At 49.5% G+C, this 26,504-nt stretch overlaps 1 protein-coding gene across 4 annotated transcripts in view; it reads left to right on the forward strand.

Moving 5' to 3' along the window:
• STK32B (serine/threonine kinase 32B) overlaps window positions 1–26,260 on the forward strand; it is a 413,422-nt gene extending 387,162 nt beyond the window's left edge. For 3 of the 4 annotated variants that reach the window (XM_059165449.1, XM_059165457.1, XM_059165466.1), the window contains 5 exons: window positions 91–207; window positions 2,119–2,244; window positions 5,791–5,922; window positions 7,601–7,665; window positions 24,264–26,260. In XM_059165449.1, the coding sequence (XP_059021432.1) occupies window positions 91–207; window positions 2,119–2,244; window positions 5,791–5,922; window positions 7,601–7,665; window positions 24,264–24,402 (579 nt within the window). In that variant the 3' untranslated portion in view covers window positions 24,403–26,260. Of the gene's footprint in view, window positions 1–90; window positions 208–2,118; window positions 2,245–5,790; window positions 5,923–7,600; window positions 7,666–18,559; window positions 18,596–24,263 lie in introns of those variants that run through there. The other variant, XM_059165476.1, reaches the window with a different exon arrangement.
• The last annotated feature ends 244 nt before the right edge of the window (window positions 26,261–26,504 follow it).

The following is a 26,504-nucleotide window of genomic DNA, read 5'->3' on the forward strand; positions in this document are numbered from 1 at the left end:
AACCACCCCCTCATGTACACAGTTTTAACCACATGGGCGGTGTCCTCCGATGGCTTCTTTCTGATCCCTTGTCTGGTCCTTTGGTTGCAGAGACCATATGAAATCCACTCAGCCACACCCATTGACGAGATACTCAACATGTTCAAGGTGGAGCGCGTCCACTACTCCTCCACATGGTGCAAGGGCATGGTGGCCCTGCTGAAGAAGGTAAGGGACAGCCACATCTGCGACAACAGAGCCTCTGGCTCTTTTCACTCCACTACGAGCCCCTAATAAATAGTTACACCTAACCATACAGCTCTTTAAAATTGTTCCCACAAATGGTCTTTCCAGTTGCTGAACTTTAGGACATGGGAACTCTCCTGACTTTTCTCCAGGAACTCAAATTGGCTACAATAAAGCAGTGGTTCTCCAAGTGTGTCTCTGGGCCAGCAGCACCAGCAGCACCATTGGGGAGCTTGTTGGAAATGCAGATTTCCGAGCTCCACCCAGAACTTCTGACTCAGAAACTTTTGCTATCAGCTCCTGGGTGGTTCTGAAGCCTGCTCGAGTTTGGCACAGGCAGGAGATGGTGCCCTCCTTTGGAGGCTGGTGTTTAGCTTCCTGCCTTGGGATCCCCCAAGATGCTCAGGGTGGATGGAGGGCAGCAGGTAGTTGGGACCCCATCATTTGTAGAAGGACGATGGTAACAACAGCCAGCGGTGCTTGAGGGAATGTCATGCTCTGGGACGTGCGCTGGTTCCTCATAGTCATCACAGCCTTGGGAGCCCATATTACAGGTGGGAACACAGAGGCTTGGGAAGGCGAAGTCCTTCCATGGCACCACAGGGCTATCTGTGGGCAGAAGTTAGGTTTGAATCTAGGCTCTTCCAGCTCCAGATGCCAACTCTTCTTCCCTACACCGCTGTCCATGAGAGTCAGTACTTGATTCTTAGAAGTCAGGGGTACTTAGAACCCACTGCCAACTACAATCACCAGGATGCCCTATGCACATGCCAGTGCCTAAACCACCTGGATAACCGCTTGTCAGAGCAGGGAACTCCCATGGGGCACTGGAGTGTGATCTCTGTTTAAACCTGCACCTGGTACTTTGGGGCAGCCCCTAGGAGGAGGCTGCCAAGACCAGCAGATAGGACCTTGCCAGGTGTCCTCACATGGCATGACCACAGCCCGCTTACTGGGCATATCGGGGAGATTTCTGCAGTGTTGGGGGCTGAGGGGCAGGGAGCAAACTGGCAGGGGGGCTCTGACTTCTAGCTCCCACCTGTTGGCACCTGGATGCCACACACCCCTTAGCGTTGGCCAGGTCCTCACCAATCCCTTTGGGTCCCATCTTAATCACGCACTGGAAATGGAAGAGTTGCCTTTGCCCTTCCTGTTCTGGAGGAGGGAACAGGTGCACACCCTGCAGCAGCCTGCCTGAGACCTTGCAGCTGGGGTAGGGATGGGGGTAGACAGGGAGGGGTAGCAGGCCCGGGTCAAGGGTCCCTGTCCCTCCCTGTTCACCCAGCTGTTCTTCATGTTAGACAAGCCAGTATGTATTTGAAAAGCTGAAAGCCTCATTTGGGTACAAGGTGGGACTCTGCGGCTGCTTTTTATACTGCCCCGTCCTGTATTTGCAGAAATTCTATTTATGGAGAAGTTAAAAATTATACCCTTGGCTACAAATGAGGCCACTCTGTCAGGCCACAGAAGTCACCACAAAGCTGTCCAGGGATAAATTTTATTACACTTTCGAACATCCGTTACCAGGCTGACAGTCTCAAGATGAGGTGGCTAATTCTTTTTATATTTAATTAGAAGCCTCTGCAGACATCAGCGAGAGTGGCATGTCACAGGCGCTAGTCCCCAAGGACAGCGCAGTGGCTGAAAATCCAGGTCCTGCCACAGAGCTCCTTTCCGGGTGACCATCTGGAAGCAGCCTGCCCTCTGGGTTCCTCTCTGGTGACAAAGGAATGAGTATTGGGGACACTTCTGACAATGGCAACCCAGAGCACAGCATTAATGGAGCATAAAAGCAGGGGCACCTTCATTTTTGCTAGATTTCTACGTTCAGGGTCCCCGTTGACGTCAGCGGGACACCTGGCTCGTGCAAGCATGTTTGCCGTCTGCCCGCAGCTCCTGACCAAGGATCCAGAGAGCCGCCTGTCCAGCCTCGGTGACGTTCAGAGTGCGCCCTACTTGTCCGACATGAACTGGGATGCAGTGTTCGAGAAGGCACTGACGCCCGGCTTTGTGCCTAATGTGAGTGGGGGTCTCGTCCAGTGGCATGCCATCCCTCTGCAGGGTCCCTTGCCCTGCTCTAGAGGAAAACCTTTAAGCTGGCCAGGGAGGCCTCTGCTGGCCATGGCCGCAGGAGCCCCCAAAGGGCTCCCATTATGCCAAGACTGAGTGTATATTTGGACCTTATTTCCAAGATTGCACCTGGGAGGCTTCTCTCCTTGTAGGTTTTTAGGGGCACAGTGCCTCCCTTCTTTTATTGAATCACACCCACTGCGTGCACAGGTCCAGGCACTTGGGGGGAGAATCGCACCTACTGTGTGCGTCCACCCACACATTCATCCACACGCCCAGGAACACAGCCGGCGTAGCCTCACAGAGTGCCTACATGGGCAGGCACTGAGTGTGACTCGAGGTTAAGTCCCGTAAAGAAAACAGTCTTGATCCATTCATCTGTTGATGGACATCTAGGTTCTTTCCATAGTTTGGCTATTGTGGACATTGCTGCTATAAACATTTGGGTGCACGTGCCCCTTTGGATCACCACGTTTGTATCTTTAGGGTAAATACCCAATAGTGCAATTGCTGGGTCATAGGGCAGTTCTATTTTCAACATTTTGAGGAACCTCCATGCTGTTTTCCAGAGTGGCTGCACCAGCTTGCATTCCCACCAACAGTGTAGGAGGGTTCCCCTTTCTCCGCATCCTCGCCAGCATCTGTCATTTCCTGATTTGTTGATTTTAGCCATTCTGACTGGTGTGAGGTGAATGGATCAAGAAGATGTGGTATATATACACAATGGAATACTATGCAGCCATCAAAAGAAATGAAATCTTGCCATTTGCAACAACATGGATGGAACTAGAGCGTATCATGCTTAGCGAAATAAGTCAAGCAGAGAAAGACAACTATCATATGATCTCCCTGATATGAGGAAGTGGTGATACAACATGGAGGCTTAAGTGGGTAGAAGAAGAATAAATGAAACAAGATGGGATTGGGAGGGAGACAAACCATAAGTGACTCTTAATCTCACGAAACAAACTGAGGGTTGCCGGGGGGAGGGGGTTTGGGAGAAGGGGGTGGGATTATGGACATTGGGGAGGGTATGTGATTTGGTGAGTGCTGTGAAGTGTGTAAACCTGGTGATTCACAGACCTGTACCCCTGGGGATAAAAATATATGTTTATAAAAAATAAAAAAATATAAAAAAAAAAAAAAAAAAAAGAAAACAGTCTTGGCGCCCGTTGTCAGGGAGATTACGAACGAGAGCAGGCTTCCTCAACCATGTTACAGTCACTTGACGTTAGAGCCAGATGATTCTTCAGTGGGGGCCTGACCTGCCCATCAGAGACTGTTCAGCCACATCCCTAAACTCTGCCCACAGTATGTTAGTAGCCCTCCCCGGCTTTGACAGCCAAAACCATCTCCAGACATTGCCAAGCACCCCCGGGGACAGCTGCCCCTGTTGACAACCAGTGGGCTAGGAATTTTGTACAAATAACAAGCCAATCAACATACAAAGGCACCTATAGAGACCCAGAGCTGAGTCCTGGAGGGGACTGCAGGCTGTCCCACTCCGGGGGGCCCAAGCCATAGAGACTTGGGTTCACTCCCGCCTCTGTGACCTCAGGTGTGCTCCAGAAGGTCTTCTTCACCTGGACTGGGGAGACAAGAGAGACCACCCCCCTCCCACAGAGCTTGGGAAGAATAAATGCCAAAAGGCCTCCAAAGATTCAGAGCAGGACCTGGTACTCAGTGATCCCTCATTAAATACCACCCTGGTAATGTCTGTTTTAATGAATAAGCTTGCTGGAGTTCTGGAATCCCTTGCGTGGCTTCTCCCAGAATGCATGCTCTGGATATGCCAGAGAAATATGCTAGCCTCCTTGATGGTCCTCTTCTGCTCCTCTCAGGCTATGGAGATGAAACCCAGGGATCTCCACACAGTCCTTTGTATGGAACACAGATTGCCTAAAACAGTCTCCCGGTGGCCAGGGCTGAGCCTTCCCCAAGGCTGTATGCCTGGGTGACCCTTGGGGCCAACAGATGTTATGTCCATCAGCCTTTGGTAGCCCGCACCTGCTGCTCTCCCCCAAGCCCACCCAAATACACTTTCGCATCCTCACGTGCACACTCACACTCATGCACACTTCCACACAAACATGAGCAGGGGACCCCTGCTTCAGCCATACTAAGCGACTGCCCTCTGTCCACGTTGTTTCTTAGCCATGTACCTGCATACATGCTGCTTCCTCTGCTGGGGATGCCCTTCCTCTCCTTGTCCCCTGGCATCTCCTGTCCCTCCTTCGAGACAGCTTCAAACCCAGTGACTGATCCATTTGAGGGTCTTGGTAACTGCCTTCTGGAAGGGAGGCAAACTTAAGCATTGCTTCTGATGGAATATGCCCCGGGCCAGCCCCCCACCTCCTTACCTGGAGTGAATTGCAGCCTCTCTGGTCCTGCACTGGACAGGTACGTAGATCTACGTGAGCAGTTAATGCCATTCTGGTACAGGGCATCTGCCATCCCCCCCTTCTGGAGGCCAGAACCCATGTAGCTGGGGCTGGCCTCTGCCTGAGAAAGACCCCAGAACAACGGATGGAACTTGGAGGCACTAGAAGTTCTGGATGTGTGATTGTCACACAGATATAAACGGGTTAATGATCATGGTGTAATGGGACTGAGTGTTCTGCAAGCCAGACGTTATTCTGAAATTCCACACGCATTATCTCATACAAACTTTACAAATACTACCTACGAGAAGTTGTTCTCGTAGGTAGTGTTCTCAGATTGAGTAACTTGCCCATGATTGCTCAGTGAGAAATTGACCTCAGGAAGTCTATATCCAGAGTCTGTATTGGAATGAGTGAGTGAGGGAGTGAGGGAGTGAGTGAATGAATGAATGGATGGCAGATAAATCAGTCCAGTAAAGACTTGAACCAGCTCTTTGGAAGAGGTTCCCATGGACCTCAAGACTGTGGATGGCATAAGCACGAGGCTGTATTGCCAGAAGGGACTGGTGATCCACGGCCACCTGGCAACTTGGATCCAGAGTCCAGAAGTCAGGGAGACAGAATTCCTCCTGACCAAAGTGGGTGGAGCCCAGCCTGCTCCAGCTGAGGGCTGAGGCAGCCAGCATGAGGAACTGGGTGGATTATGGTCAGAAATGGCATTTTGAATTATTAAAAATGAGAGTTATAGAAAAAAGAGTCATAACCTTCAATTATGTGTGTGATAAAATAAGTGAGTAATTCACACTGGGTAACTGAACTCAGCCCGGCAAAGTGACCCTTCCCAGGAAGAAGACTGAGGAGCCCCCTGGTTGTTAACAGCGGTGTTGGGGGCGGTGGGGGGATTCAGGGATGAATGAGCGAGGTCTGCAGCAAGAATGTGAATGTGTTGCTTCTCCTCGCAGGGGAAAAAAACAACAACAACACGTTAGCTGGATACCCCACTGTAGCAGTTAATCATTATGTGTTGAATGAATGAATGAATGAATGAATGAAGGCATGTCCAAGGATGGGTGGAACCAAGACAGACCGAGTCTGCCTCTCCACTTGCTTTCAGAAAGGGAGACTGAATTGTGATCCCACATTTGAACTTGAAGAAATGATCCTCGAATCCAAGCCGCTTCACAAGAAGAAGAAGAGGTTGGCGAAGAACAGGTCCAAAGACGGCACGAAGGACGGCTGTCCTCTGGTGAGCGGGGTCTCAGGAGTGGACCCCAGGACGGGAGGAGGCCTAGACGCCAGAGAACGGGAAGGAGCGAGGCTGCTCTTTAGGCAGGTGGAGGCATATCCCTTGGCCTCTCCACACACCTTCATTTGCAGTCAATAAAGTGGCTCAATCGAAGGTGTGGTTTTACAGCACGAGACCCGCTGCAGGTGCACATGTATATCCATCTGCGCCACTCACGTGGCTGTGAGTCGTAGTGCAGGAGCCTCCTGTGTTTCTGAGCAGAGTGGAAGAAAGCCTGCCATGCGGGGGAGGGGGGTGGTCACCACGCCATACTGGACAGTCCTGGGTGCCCTCTGGAAAGACTGTGCTATGGAGTCATCCAAGGCTGGGGTGGGGAGGCAACTTTCGTGGGTCCCACGGAGAGTTCAAGCCACCAGAATGCATTCTGTCACAATTCTGAAGGCCAGAGTTCAAGATGCAGGTATGGGCAGAGCACCACTCTCTCCAAAGGCAGCAGGGAGGGTCCTTTCCTCTTTCTCCCCCTTCCGATGGGGCTAGCGGTCATTGACCCCTTCCTTGGCTTGCAGCTGCTTCCTCCCCTACACGCCTCCTTTCCGGTGGTGCTCTCCCGTCTGTGTCCTTGGACCTTCGCACAGCATTCTTCTAAGTCCAGCTATTGGTTGGGGGCCCATCCTTCTCTAGTAGGACTTCAAAGACCCTGTTTCCAGATAAGGTCCCATTCACCATTAGGAAGGCTTGGGACTTCAACACGTCTGGTTGTTTGTTTGTTTTATGATTTTATTTATTTATTTTAGAGAGATGGGAAGAGAGAGTGCTGGTGGGGAGGAGCAGTGAGGAAGGGAGAGGGAGAAAGACTCTGATGCAGAGCAGACTCCTTGCTCACCAGGGAGCTGGACTCAGGGCTCAATCCCACAACCTGTGAGATGATGACCTCAGCCCAGACCAAGCGCCGGACACTTAAAGGATGGAGCCAACCAAATGCCCCTTAACACATCTTTTTAAGGGGCATGATTAACTCACAATTGCCTGTTTCCCCTTAAAAAGATTTAAAATTCTATTTTACAACCACATTGATATGAAGATGAAGATAGCTTTTGATGTTAAAGGTTCTTTTTTTTTTCTCCTAAGTTTAAAAGAAATGTAAACATCTGTGTAGCCTTTAAAACTAGAGTTGGCCTGGAGACACCTGCTTGTGTGCTGACAAGGGTGCCTGAGGGTGGACAGGGCTCTGAACAGGTGCAGGGTGTCCATCTGGCATTCAGGCAGCCTCTGGGACATGTGTCACAGAGTACTGGTCCTCAGCATCTGTTCTTGAAGAGGACGAGCACCTTTGCAAGGTTGTCTTGACATTCTCCTCCCCAACCCATCTCACTTCTTAATTGGGCCAAATGAATATTCCAGCAATCAGGAAACCAACTTCATGATTTTCAACCCATGTTCCATTCCAACATGACTTTTAAGTTTGATTTAATGGCTTAAAATTGTGGCAAACATCTTCATCTGCCAGGCTCCCCTTACAGCCACCCATATCATCAGGGCTGGTCCAGCCATGTAGCTCACCCCTGGCCCCAAGCGGCTGCAGTCCCATTTAGGTCCAGCTTTGTTCATCATCACTCCTCCATCATGCCCCCCTGGAGGGTACTCCATCATTTACGTTTGCCTCTCTGCTCTTTGGCAGAATGGACACCTCCAGCAATGCTTGGAGACCGTACGGAAGGAATTCATCATATTCAACAGAGAGAAGTAAGTCCTCCACCAGCACCTGCTGTACAGAGCTCCCCACCCCTGACCAGATGGCAGCAGGTCTCCCTGGGAGAATGGTGGTCCCTGGCCCCCTGGCGAAGACAGCCATGGTGCAGGAAAGGAAGCAGCAGGCAGCCCCATGCTGTGATCCTGCCTCCGCCATGCGAGCCAGGCGCTAACTTCAGCTCCCTGGCCCTCAGGGTCTTCAGGTGACGTGGAGTAGCCATGGCAGGACCAGGCCAGTGCATGGGGATGCTGATGTAGCAGGGCAGGCTCCCAGAGGGCTCGGTGCCCGAGGTCCGGATGGAAACCGCCCAGGGTCCACCCCTGCCAGACTGAGTGTGACCGTGTGGGATGGGATGGCTCACTTCACTGAGCCGCATTTTCAGCATTGACAGAATGGAAATCCCTCACTTGCAGTGGGGTTGTTGCAAGATTGAATGAGGCTGGGGATACCATGCCACCCAAGGTCAGAGTCTTCATGAAAAGATTTGCTATTCTTGCTATTATTTAAGGGGGTGAGATGGCGTGGGCTGGTCATGCAGGGACTCTGGCATCCCAGGCTGGCAGGCGCTGGGACAACATCAGGTTAGGAGGGGCTCGGGCGGGGTCGGAGCTGGCCACATGACTGCCTGTGCAGGGGTCGGTCAGCAAAGGAAGCAGGAGGCCCAGGCTGGGTCCCAGCAGGATGATTGTCAGTGGCTTATCCAAGTGGGGCTGATTAACGAGAGCAGGACTCAGGCAGGGCTGGGCTTATGGGGTGGGCGCCGAAGGCAGGACTGACAGCAGACTGTTCCATATGATGGACACTGAATGGGTCCTTGGGCTCGCAGGGCCTCTCAGATATGCTTCCGGCCCTCCAAGAGAGCCAGATGGGTAAGTCCCAGTGGGAGCCCTGTGCCGTCACCGGGTCTGTGCTGCAGCAGAGGGAATGTCTGCCACGGGAAACACGGCAGCCCAGGCAGCAGTGTGCCGAGCTCAGCCTGGGTGTCAGGGAAGCTTCCCAAGGCACTGTGCCTGGCTGGCTCCTAAGGGGCGGGAAGGGGAACGGCATGGAGGGCCAGAGGTGGTACACAGAGCACCAAAAGTACAGTATACAGAGAAGCAAAATGTAGACACAGCAGCCAGTGAAGAAGTTTGACTTTGGAGAGCATGCATGGGGGCGGGTGGTGGTGGAAGGTGAGGGACCCTGCTCAGTGTTGTTTGGGTTCCAGCCAGTGGGCTGCTGGACAGGGCAGGGCCCCACTCCCCATGAGGCACTGGGACAGGCCTATCATTTGTCCTGGGTGGTGACAGCTCTCTAACTGGGGGTGCCCAGATCAGTCCCGCCCACACACACACCAGGCCAGAGCAGCAGCCTTGCCCCTGCAGGACAAGGTCTGTCTGGTGCCCATGTTCTGTCCTGCAGAACAGGAAAGGCCTCCATGACCGCAGTCCCTCAGACCTGGGGAAGATGGCAGCAGACATGGGGGTGATTTCAGAGCTCACCGTCATTTCCCTGCTGTCCTGCCAGCTCTGAGGCTCACGGTCCCTCCCCAGTCTAGAAACCTGGCAGCAGGTTCTTCTGTTCAAATCAGCTTGGGAACCCTGGACCATGGGCTCAGGCAGCCATGTTCTGGACCCGTCCTCCCTTCAGGCCTGGATGGAGCGGTCCTCAGAGAGGACCTGCTAGCAGACTCGAGCCTGTGGAACACCTGAGCAGTGACAGACCCAAGCAGGCAATGGTGGCGTGTCACTCTGTGCCATGTGCCCGAAGACGCTTCATTTGGAATCCAAAGAATCCAAATTATTTCCTTCTAAATGAAAATGAGATCTTCCTCCTTGTGTCGCTGAGGGCTCGCCTCTGGCTCCATTTAGCAGGAACACCATTGTAAGGTGACTTCAACCAATAAGATGTTCTTTCTCACATGGAAAAGTCAACTGATCAGGGAAATATAGTAGGATTGCCCTGCCTTGGGGAGGCCTCCTTAGAGATTTGTGGTCATGGATTAGAAGTGAGGCTGGCACAGATAACAGGAGTTGGCAAAAGAAAGAAAGAAAGAGAGGGGAGTCGTTTCCCAGACAGAGGGCACCCAAGACTGGCATGGGCAGAAGAGGCAGGAGACAGGAGAGATGGCGGCTGTGGGGGGGCGCTGTGGGCATGGGGTCAGACCTGTGGTTCTGGTCTTGCATCCCTCCCTGAACTGATCCCCACACGCCCAGGGCCCCCAAATGCTGGTAGGCTAGCTCGCACCTTCCATATGCAAGGATCCCGGTGGTGGGCCTGGCTACATCCGACCAGGATGCTGTCTGAGCACCACGTTGACCTCTCTACATCCAAGTTCATTTCTGCTCCACAGTGAACGTGGCCAGTGAGCCATGTCACACCCACCACAGCCCTCCCTGCTGCAGTTTCTCATCTGTACATGTCTGTGAGGGCTCCATTCAAGAGGTGGTTTCCCCAAAGCCAAGAGTTTCCCTTTTAAACCAAGGGAAAAAGTCGGACTTGTTTGTCCCCTGTGGTGGCAGCATCTGCCATGTCGGTACATGAGCCATGGGAACGTAATCTTCCTACCACATCTGCCGGTGACCGGTGGCCTGACTGGGGAGGGGATGACAAGATGCTGAGCTGGACTCGCCTTCATGCTTGCTGGGGTCATGTGGCCCCAGGTGGCCTCCAGTGGCTGTCGGCTTTCCTTCTCCATAGGGTTGTTGCAGACGTGATTAGTTAAGATGAGGTCCTATTGGAGGAGAGGGCCATCATCCCTCCTCCAATATGCCTCCAAAGCCACAATGATATGGAGGCAGGAATGCCAGGGATGGCCAGCAGCCACCAGAAGCTGGGAGAGTGGCTTGGACCAGATTCTGCCTCAGCCTCCAGGAGGAACCAATCCGGCCACCACCTTGAGTTCAGACTTCTGGCCTCCAGAATCAAGAGACAATACAATTCTGCTGTTGTAAGCCCCACCCCCCAGATGGTGGTGATAAGTTATAGCTGCCGAACGAAATGGTACCACGTACTCTGAGCCAGAAACTGGCTGGTTAGCTAGCAGTCCTGGTGATCTGCATCTTAACCCACTCTTGGGGTCGTTTGGACACCCCATGGTTTAAGATCTTCTGCTGAGAGAAATCAAGTGTGCCCAAATGGGGCCTCTTCCAGCGGGTTCTGAGCAGGTCACAGGAAACCCTATCTAAAACTGCAAACTTTCCAGCCTTCCGTCTCCCTTGCTGTGGGATAGGGACCTGCAGCTCTGACCCCTCGAGGGCTTAAGCATGCTCCGAAGGGCATCACGCCTGCATGGTTACTTGGCCTCTGTAAGACCCTCAGCGAGAATGAGCTCTGCAGCAGAGAAAAGTGTCCCTTTCCCCCATGCAATGAGGAAGTCGTCCTCAGCGTGCAGTACCCGGGGAATGCCAACGGGCATCAGCCATCCCAGCTCCAGTAGGAGATTCTCATTCAGTCCATTACCAGGAAGCTATCTTCTCAGACTGGACCCTGAGACACGGAAGCAGATCTAGTAGGACCGGTGCCCTCAGGAGGCTCACAGGTGGCAGGGGACATGCTGGGGTGCAGATGTACATGGACCACTGTTGAGACGCGGAGGACATGCCCTGGGTCTAACTTCTCTGGACCTCACGTTCTAAACGAGAGCAAAATTAAAATGAGCACTGCCTAATTTTCTAGAAACAAAGCTTATTGCTGGTTTCTGGTCTCAACAGACAGAAGGCTACCAGGCCAGATAGAATGTCTACTTCCCGGGACCAGGCCAGGGACTTGAAACCTTGGCAGCTGAGGCTCCCATTAGCTTGAGAAACACACTGTGGGTCCTGTCCTCCTATTTTAAGAGATGAGTGCAGTTTTTCCAAAAGATCTTTTCAATAGCCTGTGACAGAGTTTTCCAGAATCAGGAGGCCCTGGTGAGAGAGGAGTTTCAGGAGCTAGATTTTCTGTCCATGTCATCTCATAAAGAAACCAACAGACTTAAAATCACATTAAAGCAACATTTGGAGGCTCTGAGAATGTTATATTTAAAAATTAAATACTACATTTGCCATACTTAATAATACTATTAATAATAATAAGCAACATCGGTATATGATTCTATGGTTTGAGATCCCATTTCTTTAACCTGGATTTCTCAGCCTCAGTTCCATTGTCATTTGATGACGACTGACATCAGTGTTCTGATGCGGGGACCGTCCTGTGCATCATATGTTTACCAGCATCTGTGACCTCTACCCATAGATACTGGTATCCCCTCTATCATTGCGACGACCCAAACTGACCCCAGACATTACCCGATGTTCCCGTCACCCTGGTGAAGAGTCACTGCTTTGATCCTTCCTTTCCACACTTCCCGAGGTGCATTATTACTAAGATTCCCAGCGTCTGCAGCTCTGAACTGGAATATAAAGGACTTGGGATCTAATCTCCCATCTCCTAGATTCTGGGCTCTTTCTGCTGCATGTGCTTTCATCCAGCTGTTCAGCACGTGTTTACTCAGGGTCCAATACAAGGAGACACAGCTGGGAACAAGCCCCCCTGTTCTTTTTCTTTTCTTGTCTATTCTTTTTTTTTTTTTTTAAGATATCACAAGTAGGGGGAGAGGCAGGCGGGTGGGGGGAAGCAGGCTCCTTGCTGAGCAGAGAGCATGACACAGGGCTTGATCCCAGGACCCTGAGGTCGTGACCTGGCCCGAAGGCAGAGGCTTTAACCCACTGAGCCACCCAGGCACCCCCAAGCTCCCCTGTTCTCTCAGGGTTAGCACACTCAGTTAGCACAGGTTACCACACTCGGGTAGCATGAGCTTCAGGACCTGAAGGGAGGGGGTACTTCTGCAAGTGGTGTCTTCAGGGCGTCTCTCCAGGACATCCAGGTGGGGCAGTGGCTCGCACGGAACAGATGGCCATGAGGGCACACTCTTATTTGGGCATCTAGTCTATTCCATGCAGTATGTCCATCCATCCTGTGAGCAGGTACTTTTACTCCTTCCCCATCCCATTATCGGTGAAGAAGGGCAGATTGAGGGCACCTGGCTAAGAGGTGGCAGGGCTGGGGTTCCATAGAGAGAATCAGGTTCCAGGGCCCAGGCACTAACTCAAAATGCAAAACGGCCTCTTGCCCCATACATTTGATGTTGAACAAGGGATTTCCACTAGCTGTATAGATATTGCCTGTCAGTGAACCCAGGCATTACAGGTATAAGATGGCATGCATTCACATGACAGCAGTCTGTCCTCCTTACCCATCCTGAGACAGCACAAGAGCATCAAGCCACCACCAGGCTCAGCTGGGGACCAGAGTGGGATGCCTGGACTAAGGCATCAGAAGGATGAACAATCAAAATGTGTTGTGACCTCATCTGCCCAGGTTGCCTCCCTGGAAGACCCTGGGAGTAAGATAGGGACCCTCTGTTGTGGCCTGGAGCCACTGGGGGGATGGAGGTCAAGAAGCATGAAAGTATGATTCATTTCAAGCTCGGAAAGTGGATGAACGGGGCAGGCCCTGGTCCTGCTGCCCTCAGTGCCTGAGCAGGGGTCAGGGGTAGGCCCAGCCTCTCTGGCCTTGGGCTCAACATCATACCCTGGGCTGGCTTGGGTATCAGTGATCTTTGACTATACAAGGTTTGTGCCATTTGCAGAGTCCTTTAATGTCCCTCTTGTTTCTTCAGCAACCCATGGGGAGGGAAGAAAAGGGTTCTACCTGCATCTTTCAGATTAATCTGCAAATGAGGGACCTTCGCTGCTGGCACATTCCTTGGCCCCATTGCTAGAAAGAGGTGAAAGTCAAGGACCCTGCCTTCTGAAACAAGGCCAGCATATTTAGGTTCTCTCCAGTCTTTGAGATTCTGATCATATGGTCCAAACGTCATTTATAGGTGAGGATAGACAGGAAAGGGAGCCAACAAACAATTGAGAGCAACTCTATTCTAAACTCTGGAGTAAAGGGAGCACCTTACAGCCATCTGCTCATTCCATTCTCATCACGGTTCTATTCATAGGATTTCTCCTCCCATTTCACAGTTAGGGAAACTGATAAAAGTCTAACTGGGACTATAGTGGCCTCTCTGAATCTCAGAAGGTCTCGAAGCTTTACTGCCCACTGTGGCGGAGGGGAAGAGCCCAGGAGACTGTGTTAGGGAAGGCCAGGATTTCTGGGATCACTGCTCTGCAAGGAAGATGGTGCCATTCCAAAGCCCAAGAAAATGGCCAGGGAAAATCAGCTCAGTGACCTGGAACAGCAGGAGGAATTTCAGCCACGGATGAAGATGGCCTCGCGGGTGCTTGGATTGCAGAATCCTGATAGTTCCATGAAAACTTGAGAGTTCCATGAAAACTCAAGAGTCAAGGCCCTCTGCCAGTTCCATCAAGGGGGACTGAAGCCTGGTTGAAAAGGGGCTCCTTCTTACACTGTTGGTGGGAATGCAAGCTGGTGCAGCCACTTTGGAAAACAGTGTGGAGGCTCCTCAAGAAATTGAAAATAGAGCTACCCTATGACCTAGTAATTGCACTACTGGGCATTTACTCCAAAGATACAGGTGTAGTGAAAAGTAGGGCCATCTGTACCCCAATGTTTATAGCAGCAATGTCCATGATAGCCAAACTGTGGAAAGAGCTGAGATGCCCTTTAGCAGATGAATGGAGATATGGTCCATATGTACAATGGAATATTACTCAGCCATCAGAAAGGATGAATACCCAACTTTTGCAACAACATGGATGGGACTGGGGGAGATTATGCTCAGTGAGCTAAGTCAAGCAGAGAAAGTCAATTATCATATGGCTTCACTTACTTGTGGAGCATAAGGAATAACATGGAGGACTTTAGGAAAAAGAAAGGAAAAGTGAATTGGAGGATATAGGAGGGGGAGCTAAACCATGAGAGACTATGGACTCTGAGAAACAAACTGAGGGCTTTGGGGGAAATAGGTTAACCTAGTGGTGGGTATTAAGGAGGGGACATATTGCATGGAACACTGGGTGTAAACAATGAATCTTGGAACACTTCATCAAAAACTGATGATATACCATATGGTGACTAACATAACATAATAAAAAATAATAATTAAAAAAAAAGGGGGGGGCTCCTGATCTTGACATGTTCCTCCCAGCCAGTGGAAGACCCAGGAAAATATAGCATGGCAGGTTTCCAGTGGGTTAAGGGGTGACATGCGATCCCTGACAAATAGCCCTGCGTCCATAAGACCCTATTTGTATTAGGAGTACAATGCTGTCACTGGTCTGCTCAGGCTTAGATTATTTAAATTCCTGTCTTTTTTCCCCTTCAATCAGTTCTCTTTAGTAAGACAGAGGTACCTTATTTTGTATGGGAGTGCTTAGAGGCCTTATTAAATCCTTTATGAAATAGGACTGTGTAGGAGTTTGAAAATTATAAGTAGGATCTAATGGTCTGCTTTGAAGTAAATGCTGTTGTTTTAGTCCTGGTCTAATTTTCTCTCCATTACATCTACAAATATCATTACCAGCCAGTTAAATGAAATAATACTATCACTATGTGTGCATGTTGCAAACCTGTTATATGCCATGCATTTACATTTTATCTAAAATTAATCCTCACCACAACCTTGATTTGTAAATGCAGACATCTAGAGAGAAGTAGTCATTTGCCTGAGGTCAGCAGTCCGTGTTTTATAGACCTGGGGACCCACATAGGTTTCCACTATACTACTCTGGCTCTCGCCTTTAATTTTTTATTAAAATACCCAAGTGAAGCAAGGGAGAGCATTGCCTAGAATGTATGTTTAAAAAAAAAGGAGTATAAACAGTAAGATGGTCTGAAATAAGTGCTTAAGGGTAACTGGCAACTTCTCTTAGGATCCTTAATGTTGATTTCCTCCACTTAATCCAGCTCCGGCCCTCTCCGAGGCTTCTTATGAAAAAGCCTCAGATTCTTTGCCTGAAATGCCTACTTTGTGGGTTGCACTGTGTCCCTTAGAGGGATATAATGAACTCCTGGACTGCGCACCACCCCCATACTGTATTTGAATAGAGGTCTTTGCAGAAGTGATCAAGTTAAGATGATGTTGAACCGGATGAGAGTGGACCATAAATCCAATCACTAGGGTCTCAATAAGGAGAGGGACATTGAAGACAGAGGCAAAGACTGGAGTGATGCAGCCACAGTCCAGGGTGTGGCCAGGATTACTGACAACCCCTGGAAGCTGGAAGAGACAAGGAAGGATTTTCCCCCAGAGCTCCGCTGACACCTTGAATTGCAGACTTCTGGCCTCCAGAACTTCGAGAGAATACATTTCACCCAGAAGCTGCTACTTCATCAGGCACCCCTGAGAAACACACACACCTTCCAGGGACTAATTGAGTTTCCACAAATGGCAGCCATGAACCCTGGATTCCTCCCAAATTTTAACCAAAATTTTAAGTATACCTATTAGTCGCAGAAAAGTTATTTTACAAATAGCGCAAAATAAATAAAAATTAGTGATTTCGAAAGGATGCACATTTGACACAAAAATAAATGAGTGATATTTTAATAAATTTAATAAATATCCACATATATCTCATTGCCTCACCTGAAAATACTGTGGCCCCGGAAGGTCACAGAGACAGATACCAGCATAAATGTTGCCTTCCCTGAACTGTCATGGCTGCAACGGATGGAGAGAAAAAGCTAATGGCCTAGGTAAAACAGGATTCACTGGGGGGCTTCTGTGGCCACAGGGAGGGCTGGGGTGCACGGGGACTCCAAGGTCGCTGGGACCGAGGCCAGGACTCACTCCTTCCTTCTCTTGGCAACTTCTGTTTCTCTGCACTTTGAAGTCCTTTTCTTTTACTGTAAACCAGTCCTTTCCACACAGTGGAAGATACAGTGCAGAGAGTGCCATAGTCTCCCAGCTCTACCACCAAACTCAAGAAAGGAGATGAAAGAGGATGCGAAGGGGAAGGTTTTCCAGATCTCAAATTCTAGTATCTCAGGGAATGGCTCTGATTGGCCCAGCTTGGGTCAGGTGATATCTCCTGGACCAATCTGATCTGGCCATCAGAGGGGGACTCTGATTGGTACTGCTTGGGTCAAGCTCTTGCCTTACCCAATCAATGGAAAGGACCAGGAAGGTGAGGTCTATTAAAGGTGGCAGCTGCTGTCTGAACCCAGAACCACAAAGGCAAGATAATGGCAATGCTCTCCACTGAGGGGAATTGATAGTGTAGGGTTAATTGAGTCCAGGAGAGGAAATAAAAGGGGGGCATGACAGATACTGAAGTCTAGGGCAGATTAATAAAGAAGAAGCAGGTGGTCCTACTTGACTTCCCATCTGACCTCTTCTGGGCAGGTGAAACATGGTAACCATACATGGATGCGGGCAGGGAGGGTAGGGGGACAGACAGGGCTGGCTGCCCAAGCAGAGAGGTGAGCAGCCCCAAAGTGGACCCTGAACCCAGGCCCCTCAACCGTCAAAGAGTTCATTCTTGTCTGAAGACACAGGGTTTCCCTACAGGAACTCCACAGCTCTGAACTGCACTGATGCCATTATTCACCAACAGACCAGTGTCTGGACCTCCAGATCCTACACCCAGATCAATTCCCCAATCTCAGGGGCTTACAACAACAAAGATTTGTTTCTTACTCATGCTATATGTCTATAGCAGGTCATGAAGTGGGTGGGGGTTTGCTGCTCCCACATCACCATCATCCTCCTCACTCCAGAACCCAGCCTGAAACAGCATTTCTGGAGCATCACAGTGACAGAGGAAAGACACTTTGAGAGGGTCTAGCATCAGCCCTGCTCCAGCCTGTTGGTAGCATTTCTACTCAACCTCCTTGGCCAAAACTGGGGACACAGCCTGCCTAGCCCCAGGAGCCTGGAAGTAAGTTCCTGCCGGCTGCCGGGAAAACGGCAGATCCAACTGGTAAACACCATTAGTGACTGCCCATCCACAAGGCTGCCCATGCATGACTTTCTTGTGCACCCAAATCATTGAGGACCCAGAAAGTATCCCCTGAAACTCAGCTCAGATACAGATCAGCCTCACCTCTAAATCTAGAGAGAAATCTGATCATGCAGGCATGCAGGAAGAGACATGTGGCTGGGATGGCAGAAAGAGCCATCCTCCTTTCAAGTCTTGAAAGTCCCCCTTGAAAGTCCTCCTTTCAAGCCTGGGCTTGGGTCTGAAGAGCTGTGTGACCCACCATCAGTTGCTCATCCTTTTGCTATCCCTTCTCATCCTCACTAGGGGCATTGTTAATTCTTCTCCAGAAGGTGGACATAGGCATTCAGCAAGGAGGTGTTGGAGAACACACTCAATACCTCTTAGTCCCCATCACTCAGAAACCTGAGACTGCATTCCCTTCCATTTTCCCCCAGCGAGATCTGTTTGCAAAGTGGGGGAGAGAAGGAGAGGATAGTAAGATAATCCGCTACATTTTGCTGTATCATACCCGCGGTGTAGCGGGCTCCATCCGAAGACTCCCTCAAATACATTTGCTTTAGGCAAAAGCAGATAAAACAGACAGAATTCTAATGCTTCTGGCTAAAGGATGTTATTGAATTTGTGAGATAAGAGTTGCATACAAGGTGATCTTCCCAGTAAGTGATGAGGTTTGAAAGTAGAACAGCCAGTTATACTGAGTCTTTACTTAAGGAAGAGCCTTTCCGGTCTTGTGTTTCATCGGTCAGAATCCCAGAGGAAATACTCCAAGGAGATGTTAGTTGAAAAGGCCCTCTGCATGTCCCACTGCTCACACACAGGATAGTGCAGTGGACTGGGGCTTCAAGGAAACCAGGAAGAGGGGGGAGAGGGAGACCATTGGGGGACAGGGCTACCTCAGCTAGAATAGCGACCTTCCAGTGTCCCCCTGCTCAAGGAGACTGTGCAGGGAGGTCCTGGGGAATAGATTCCCCAACTTGATTCCCCTTGCTCTTCTTGATCTCTGCAGGGATCCCCATTGACTAAGCAAGCTGAAGCCAAGGGCTTAAGAGCTCTGCCCCCCTTCCCCACCAAGTCAGATTCCCAGGCACCAAGCAGGGCTGAGTGAAGGTAAGAACAATGGGAGATGGTCAGCCCAGGGGGCTTCAAAGAACTGAATAGAGAGAATTATTCTAGAAAACACACTAAAGGCCAAAGGGGAGCAGCTGTCACAAGCATATTTCTGTTTCATTTCTAAGTAGAAGAGCTTCTACACTTCTGAGCTATCTGCCACGCAGAGGGCTGTCATAGGGGGGTGGGCAGCAATGTTTTGCTAAGAGTGGTCTCCTCTAGGGATGCTAGAAAAGGGATTCTTGCAGTGCACACACAAGTCTACACTTCAGTAGACACCTCCCAACCCTAACCGGATAACCTCTGCTCAGTTTGGCATGTGTGCTTCCAGAAATTTCCTGTACTTCAACTCTGGTTTTCATGAACCACAGAGAAGCAGTATACATAATAGCTAAGAGCACAGACTCTGGAGTCAGACTGGCTTGTTTTCAATACTGATCCTTGCTAGCTAGCGTTGCCACCTTGGACCTCACGCTAGCCCCTCAGTCTCCTGATCTGCAAACTAGGATGCAAATACTTACTTCCTAGGGTGGTTGTTAGAATAAGTGAGTTAACACATGTTAAGTACCTAAAAGCCTCTGCCACATAAGCAGCCCTATACAAGTGTTTGTTCATATAATTCATTATATACAAAATTATCAAACCATATCCATTAATTACTGTGTCAAACATTGTTTTGCCTTTATTTTTTTAATACACACACACACAGAGAGAGGGGGGGGTAACAACCTATCCCAACTCCCTCAGCTACAAAAGAAAAAGCTCCATGTATGTTAACTCATGTAAATTTTTGCCCACAAGGGCCATGACTCACTAGTTTTGCAAATGGCAATCCAATTTTTGTCCAGCTAGGACACCCTGTTGCTTCATCTAATTACACCTGGCCTTTTCTCCCCCTTGGGGTGTTGACACAGAGTCTGCCAACGTGGGAAAGCACCCTGCTAAATAAAGGGTGGGCATTTATTCCTTTATTGGCCCACCCATCCTTCTGGCATCTGCGGTTTGCGTACCTGCTGCAGGCTGGTTGCTGGCCTGGGTGCTGAAAACATAACAGATGCCATGCTGTGGCCCTCTTCCAGTAGATGAGAGACACACTGTAGATGAGAGACACAGTGGATTGGGAGACCTGGTTCCAGTCTCCAGTTCCATGCCCTGGTCTTCCCTGGCTTAAGGCCCCCTCTGCATCCCACCACAAATGCTGGGGAGTGGATTCTCTTGTGCTAAGCCTGTTGTCCTACTTCACCCACGTCTGGGTCCTGACCCTCAGCCATCCCATGTATATCCCATTTCAGCACCCTCTGCTCCTCCAGTTCTTCTGCTCTGACCTCATCCCCAACAAGGATGTGGCCTGAAGAGCCATTTCTGGGGAACTCCTTGCTGGGAGTCACTCATCAGAACTACTGCAGGTAGTTAAGTTTTACTTATTGATCCTCAGTTTCCCCATCTGAAAAAGGGGAATACCCCACACTGATCATCATCATAAAAATAGCTGCTCTTCGCCTGGGTGGCTCTGTCAGTTAAGCAACTGCCTCTGGCTCAGGTCATGGTCCCAGGGTCCTGGGATCAAGCCCGGGGTCAGGCACTCTGCTCAGCAGGGAATCTGCTTCTCACTCTGTTTGACACCCCCCCACCCCAACTCATGCACTATCTCTCAAATAAATACATGAATCTTTTTTTAAAAAAATAGTTGCCCTTTATAAAGTACCTGCTATGGAACAGACAGTCGGATAGCACACAGTGGTTCGTCTTCTCCCATCCCTGTGTTACAGGTGAGGAGAGAGAGGCTTGAAGTCGAGAGTGCCCAGCCATTCGGCCAGTGATGGCGAGGCTGGGCCTCTGACCTAACTCCCAGCCCTGCACTCTCCCACTGCACCACTTTGCCCCTCCATTCATGTTTCTACACCGCCAGGAAACATACATGGGGAGAGCCAGTGGAATGCTAGGAATAGGTGTGAAAGCACTTTATACTGACTACATTCATGAAAACCAGGCTCTCACATCAGAGGTCAGGCCTCACCTATAGAAAGTCCATAGCAGATGGATGTTGGTATTAAGCAGACTCACTCCATCCTGCGTGTGGGAAGTAGCTTGATTTGAAATGACTTTGATTGTTAATCATTTTATTTTACTCTTCTCAAATGCTATGCCTTTGAAAAAATGCCTCCAGCCAGATTTATTACAAATTTTAATGTGTGTCTTACTCTCCTTGGTCAAGGTTCGCTATCTCAGAATGCTTCCTTCTGGCATCTGATGGTAGAGTTCAGGAGGTTGATGGAACTCATGTCTGTCACTTGGAATCCTGGCCACAAAGCTGACAATTAATTTGATACGTTGCCTGAGAAAATTAAATGTTCCTGCCATTGCGGAGATAACCAGCCAATTTGCATCAGCAGACTACTAGGATATGCAAAATCCTTTTTCATTTCTTCCAGAGTTACAGATAACTGAGCTGTGGGCTTGTCACAGAAGTGAGCTCTCAGAGCCACAATCATAATGGTTTCATATCTCTGTCTTGGTTCACGGATTCCTATTTGAACAACATGAGCATTTCTAATTCCTTCAGAGCGTGAAAAAATCATTCCATGCTCTCTTCCCTCCAGGTCAGGATTGAATGGCACAGGAGCTGGTGGAAAGAGCAGGGAACTGGGGGAACGATAGCTCTGGGTTTGATAGCTAGTAAGTGGTAGACCCAGGGACAGAAAGAGCCTGGCTCTAAGCCTGGGCCCTTAGTGCTATACCATGCCACTCCCTTCCAGCAGAAGTTTTGTCACTGTTTTCTCTGTGTCCTGCTCTGCAGTCCCTTCCACTGTGAGCCAAAGGCAGTGCTGGTAGAAGGGGAGGGTACTGAATGGGTGGGTGGGTGAGTGGGTGGAAGGTGGAAAGACATTGATAAGCTGGGAGGGTGGTGGACGGATGGATGGATGGATGGATGAATGGTGGGTAGAACGGAAGCTAATGAATAGATGATAGTTGAAGGGTGGATGGGTGGATGGGAAATGGGGCTGAGTGAGGAGGTCAACAGATTGGTGTATAGTGAATAGATGAAGTGGACAAATGGATGGATAGGTGACTGGGTAGATAAGGAGCTAGGTCAAAAATAGGTGGATGGGTGGAGGATGTGTGAATGATGAATGGATGAGGTAGATGGATGGGTGTATATATGAAAGGTGGGTGAGAGGTAAATAGGTAAGTGAATGAAGAGTGGATAGATGGGCTGGGAGTAGGACAGTAGGATGGACAGATAGAAGTGGGTGTATGGATGAATGGATGGATGGGGTAGATGAATGGGCAGACGGGTAAGTAGGTGGATGAACATAAGTGGGTGGATAATGGATGGTGAATGGTTGGTGGGTGAGTGGGGGCACAGATATAGAGGGAAGTAGGAAGAATGCTGCCTTTGATGCCTCCCAGAACTGGGTTAGAATTTCAGCTCCATAGGCTATAGGTGGATGGATGGAAATTTAGAGAAAGGTCCTTCTTTCTTCATTCAGCAACCTTGGTTCACACTGAATCTGATGATAGATTGCCAGGAGATGACCCATACCTCATTTAGTTGATGCTCTAGGGTGTAGTACTCATGGTCACAAAAAAATATGTATGGGACTTTGAAACTGCTAGTTCTACCAAAGTGTCTAAACCATCAGTTCAAGAAAGGATGCTGGTCCATGCTGCCATATTCTGCTCTACTCTCTGTGCCTTACCTCACTCCTGTCCCTTCATTTCAAATCCCTGTCCCTCCCTCATGCTACCCCCATTCCATACCAATCCTTAAAGTTCAGCTTAAATGCTGCCTCCTGCAGGAAGCCTTTCCTGACCTACTCAAGACTTCCAAATCCATCTCTTCCTCATCTGCTCCACTCTTTATTATGCAACTTTGGAAGCTATATTTTGTGTCAGAGAAGTACAAGAGTCTAGAGACAGTAATGCCATCTGTGCTATGTTTGAGCATTTCAAAGGAAATCCTAATGGGATTCACCTTTACCTTGTGATACACCCAGAGAATTATATGGCATTACAAATGTGAACCAAAGAGGATGTCCTACTTTGGAAGTACAGGTGTTTTCCATTTAGTTTTTTGACCATTTAAGTCTTCCCTAGTTATGATCTGATTTTCTTTCCAGAGGTGCCTGGAAGAGTGTCCCAGGGTAGAGGGGAGGACAGAGAAGAGATAAGGGAGAAAGTTTCCCAAGCAGCCCTGCCCAGGAAGTCCGACTACTCCCACCCCTCGCACTAGACTTTCCCTGCCTCCCCTGCTTTGTCCTCTGGATCCCAGCTTGCCCTCTGGGAGCTGACCCCTCCTCCACTAAGACGATGAATGTTAACCCTAACCTCCTTTCCCAGGTGTATTAACCTGGACAGCCACAAGCCTCGGGGCCAGAAGGACTGCACACCTGGTCCTTGCCCCTGCAGGTGGACAAAGGGTAAGAGGCAGTGGCCACCAAGTTGATGGTCTTCAAAATATTGTGTTGCTGCTGCTACTTTGCCATAACTCCAAAGACTCACTCATATGCTGACACTGTTGCAAACACTACACATACACACACATTCACACACACAGGTCCTGTGACCCGTCAAGGCCATGGACTGTGTTGTAGTCACTGGGGGGCATCCATACTGCCCTGTGTCAGGCATTAGGTCTGCACTCTTTGATAGAACCTCCTAATGTGAAAAGTAAATTCAGGCTGAAACGTGCATCTTTCAGAACAAGGAGAATGGTGGCAATCTTAGTATTTCCAGCCCTGTAGTAGATAATTTACACACATTCTCTCTGATCCCCTTAGCTTCCTCCAAGTGAATGGCAGAATCCCAGGTTTAGATAGGGAAGCCAAGGCCTGGAATTTAGCAGCCTGACCAACGGTGCCTGAGAAGCAAGTACAGAGAGCTATGTTCTTCCTCCCTAAATGTCTCCATTCTATTTTTTGCCTGCACCATACATGCAGTGACAGCTGTGGGATACTGCGTGAACCTGAACTTGCAGGTCACAAGGAGAAGGATGTTGACATCTTAGATCATGTGGAGGGTGACCAGGAGGCCAGCTATGAAGAAATGCAATCTTTAAAATCATGCTTCCTTAACAGTCTGTCATGGGCCATTTTGTAAGGCTGGGCGCTCACCCGTTCGGATATTTATTTGACAGGCAGTTTGATTAGTGTCCATTGTCCCATTTAGAGAGTAAGCTCCATGAGGAAAGAGAAGATGACTACTGTGCTGGCCAGGATTTCCCCTGCTCCCTGGCAGGATAGCTGGTACATCAGTGGACGTTCAATACATACACATGAATGAATGCTGCATAGGACTCATCACCTACACTGACACTGTGAATTACACGCGTGATCTATAGACTTCCCAGGGAGTTATAAGGCAGGAATTATTTTCTCCATTTTACAGATGGGGAAACAGAGGCTCTGTATTTAACACAGGAGTGCACCTGACCCAGGCTTGGACCCCAGGCCTGCATGGCTCTAGGGCACCACACTCTGGCCCGGGGAAGGTACGGACTGAGGACTTCCCAGTTGCCCTGTTTGCACAAATGCATCTGCGGGCCATCCCGCTGCCCTCTACTCCACGTCACCATCTCAGGTCTGTGCTGTGTTTGTTTGCAGGCTGAGGAGGCAGCAGGGACAGAGCGCCCAGCTCATGGACACAGAAGGCCGGGCTGGGAGCCAGACCCAGGGCAAGCTCCAGGACGGACGCAACAACAACATTCTGGCCCACGCCTGCTCCCGTGGCTGCAGCAGCTAAGCCACCACCTGCGGCCACCTGACGGGACTGCACACATCTCTGTCCTGCCCACTGGAAGCCCCTCTCTGTGCCACAATGGCCCCTGTCTCACCCCTGATGACATCAGATGCAGAGAGACAGCCTTGAACTTGAGCTGAGAAGGCCAGGTTCCTGTCCCAGATGCCTGACTGCTTCTCTGAGTGACTTTGGACAACCTTGCCCTTCCTGTGCCTGTTTTCTGCATCTGCCAAAGGGGTTAAAACAGCTCTTTGTCCCACCTAAAACTACAAGGTTATTGGGAAAAACCAAATGGTTAGCAGACATGGAAAACCTGTGATGTTTCTGAAATTGTTTACACAGGCAAAATACAACCTTGGTGTCTGAAGTGTACTCCTGTCCCATAAAGCAATTAGACCATCCCAACTTTACAGTTTGGACCATCACGGCTTGTCACACAGTACTTTTGAAAATGCAACCCAGTGTCAAAATAAATATCTCTGTTCCTGCCCGTCCAATGGGAACACCATTCCCAAATCCTGGAGCAAAACCTAACGTGTATTCACTTGCCTCTCTGCCAGGCCAGTCTTTCTGACCCTGGAAGAGGGCATGACCTGCACACCAGCCTGGTCCCCTGGGTCTCAATGCTGCAGGTACACGTCTGCCCTTAATCACAGAAGACTGCCTCCCACCTATAATTTCAGCAACTCCCCACCCCACCCCACACCCTACACCGGGATGCCCTTCGGAAGGTGAAGACACTGACCATCATTTGCTCCTATCAAGTGCCATCAGAGTTTCTCCCCAAACTGAGTCCTACAGCCAAATTTTGAGTCCCCATCCACCTTCTAGGTGTTTTTCCTTCAAAGGGTGTGAAGTGGTCTCCTCAGCATTGTCTTAAAGAGGGTCCCCAAACGCCATTGATGAGGTGGTCCTGTATTGACAGAGAAGTATGGGTGACTAGAAAGTTCACTCTAGAAGGACAGTGGACTCACACAAGGAACAGACTGCTGTAGGACCTGTTGGGGGAGCACTCGGCCTCTGAATGGGGAGAAACTGTAGCGCCAGGGACAGAGCTCAGATGTAGTCAGTCTCCTCCAGAATCCAGCCCTGCTGTTTACTAACCAGAAGACCTTAGGCAAAACTGCACAATCACTTATGTGTCATTTCCTTGTTTTCAAGCGGTGATGATAAAACCAGCCTTGCAGGGTTGTTGTAGGGCTCAATGGCATCCGGCGCGTGGCGCACCCAGCATGCACCGCTCACTGAATAGTAACCACATTTTTTGGGCATCACTGTCATCGTCTGGAGAAACTTTGCTATGTCACTCATTTGGCAGGTCACTTTCTATAGAAATAAGCTTGGTGTTTAGAACCCCTTGAACTTTTCTTCTGGAGTCTTTGAACTCTGTCTATCCCTGTTCAAAGTTCAGGTGTGTTTTTATTTTTTCTTAACAACTTCTGGTTTTTACTTTTTACATCAGGAATCAATGCTTGGGGCTGTCGACATCGTCTCCTGGGTATATTAAGAGATGTTTTAATGGACGGTGTGGTTTTATATTTTTATTTTAAAAACAAGAAACGATCATTATTTTCCTCCTTCAAACCAAGCCTATTTCTCAGTTATGTTGCCCACGTAAGTCTACTTGTCTTGCACACTTGTCACTCTCTGTCCCCCATTGGCACTGTCCTGTTCCCTCCAGGAAATCACAGGGCTGCTCCTCTCTTCACTGTGACCCAGGCAGCATGTCAGATTTCTTGCCGGGCTGAATTCATGAAGTAGGGGGCAAGAGCTGGAAGCAGCCCAAGAGATGCTGGACTTCCTGGCTGTGTTTAAGTCAATTGTTGTTTCTTGTTAGAATAAAACTATTTCTTGGACATTCCTTCTTATAACTTTGTTCTTATTTGCGGTTGGGTGGGATGGGCAGTGTGCCTCTGAGTCAAAAGGCTCAAACTGAATTAGAAACATAAAGATTGGAGGGGAAGGATCCCAAGTCGGTGATGTGTTTATTTTCATGGGAAGGATCCCAAGTTGGTGATGTGTTTATTTTCCTCACAGAATACAACCAAACTTGCCAATTCAAGGCTCCATCCAACTCGATCACAATTTATATTATTATTATTCAT

The sequence above is a fragment of the Mustela lutreola genome, chromosome 1 (genome assembly GCF_030435805.1).
Source record: "Mustela lutreola isolate mMusLut2 chromosome 1, mMusLut2.pri, whole genome shotgun sequence".
Classification (NCBI taxonomy): domain Eukaryota; kingdom Metazoa; phylum Chordata; class Mammalia; order Carnivora; family Mustelidae; genus Mustela; species Mustela lutreola.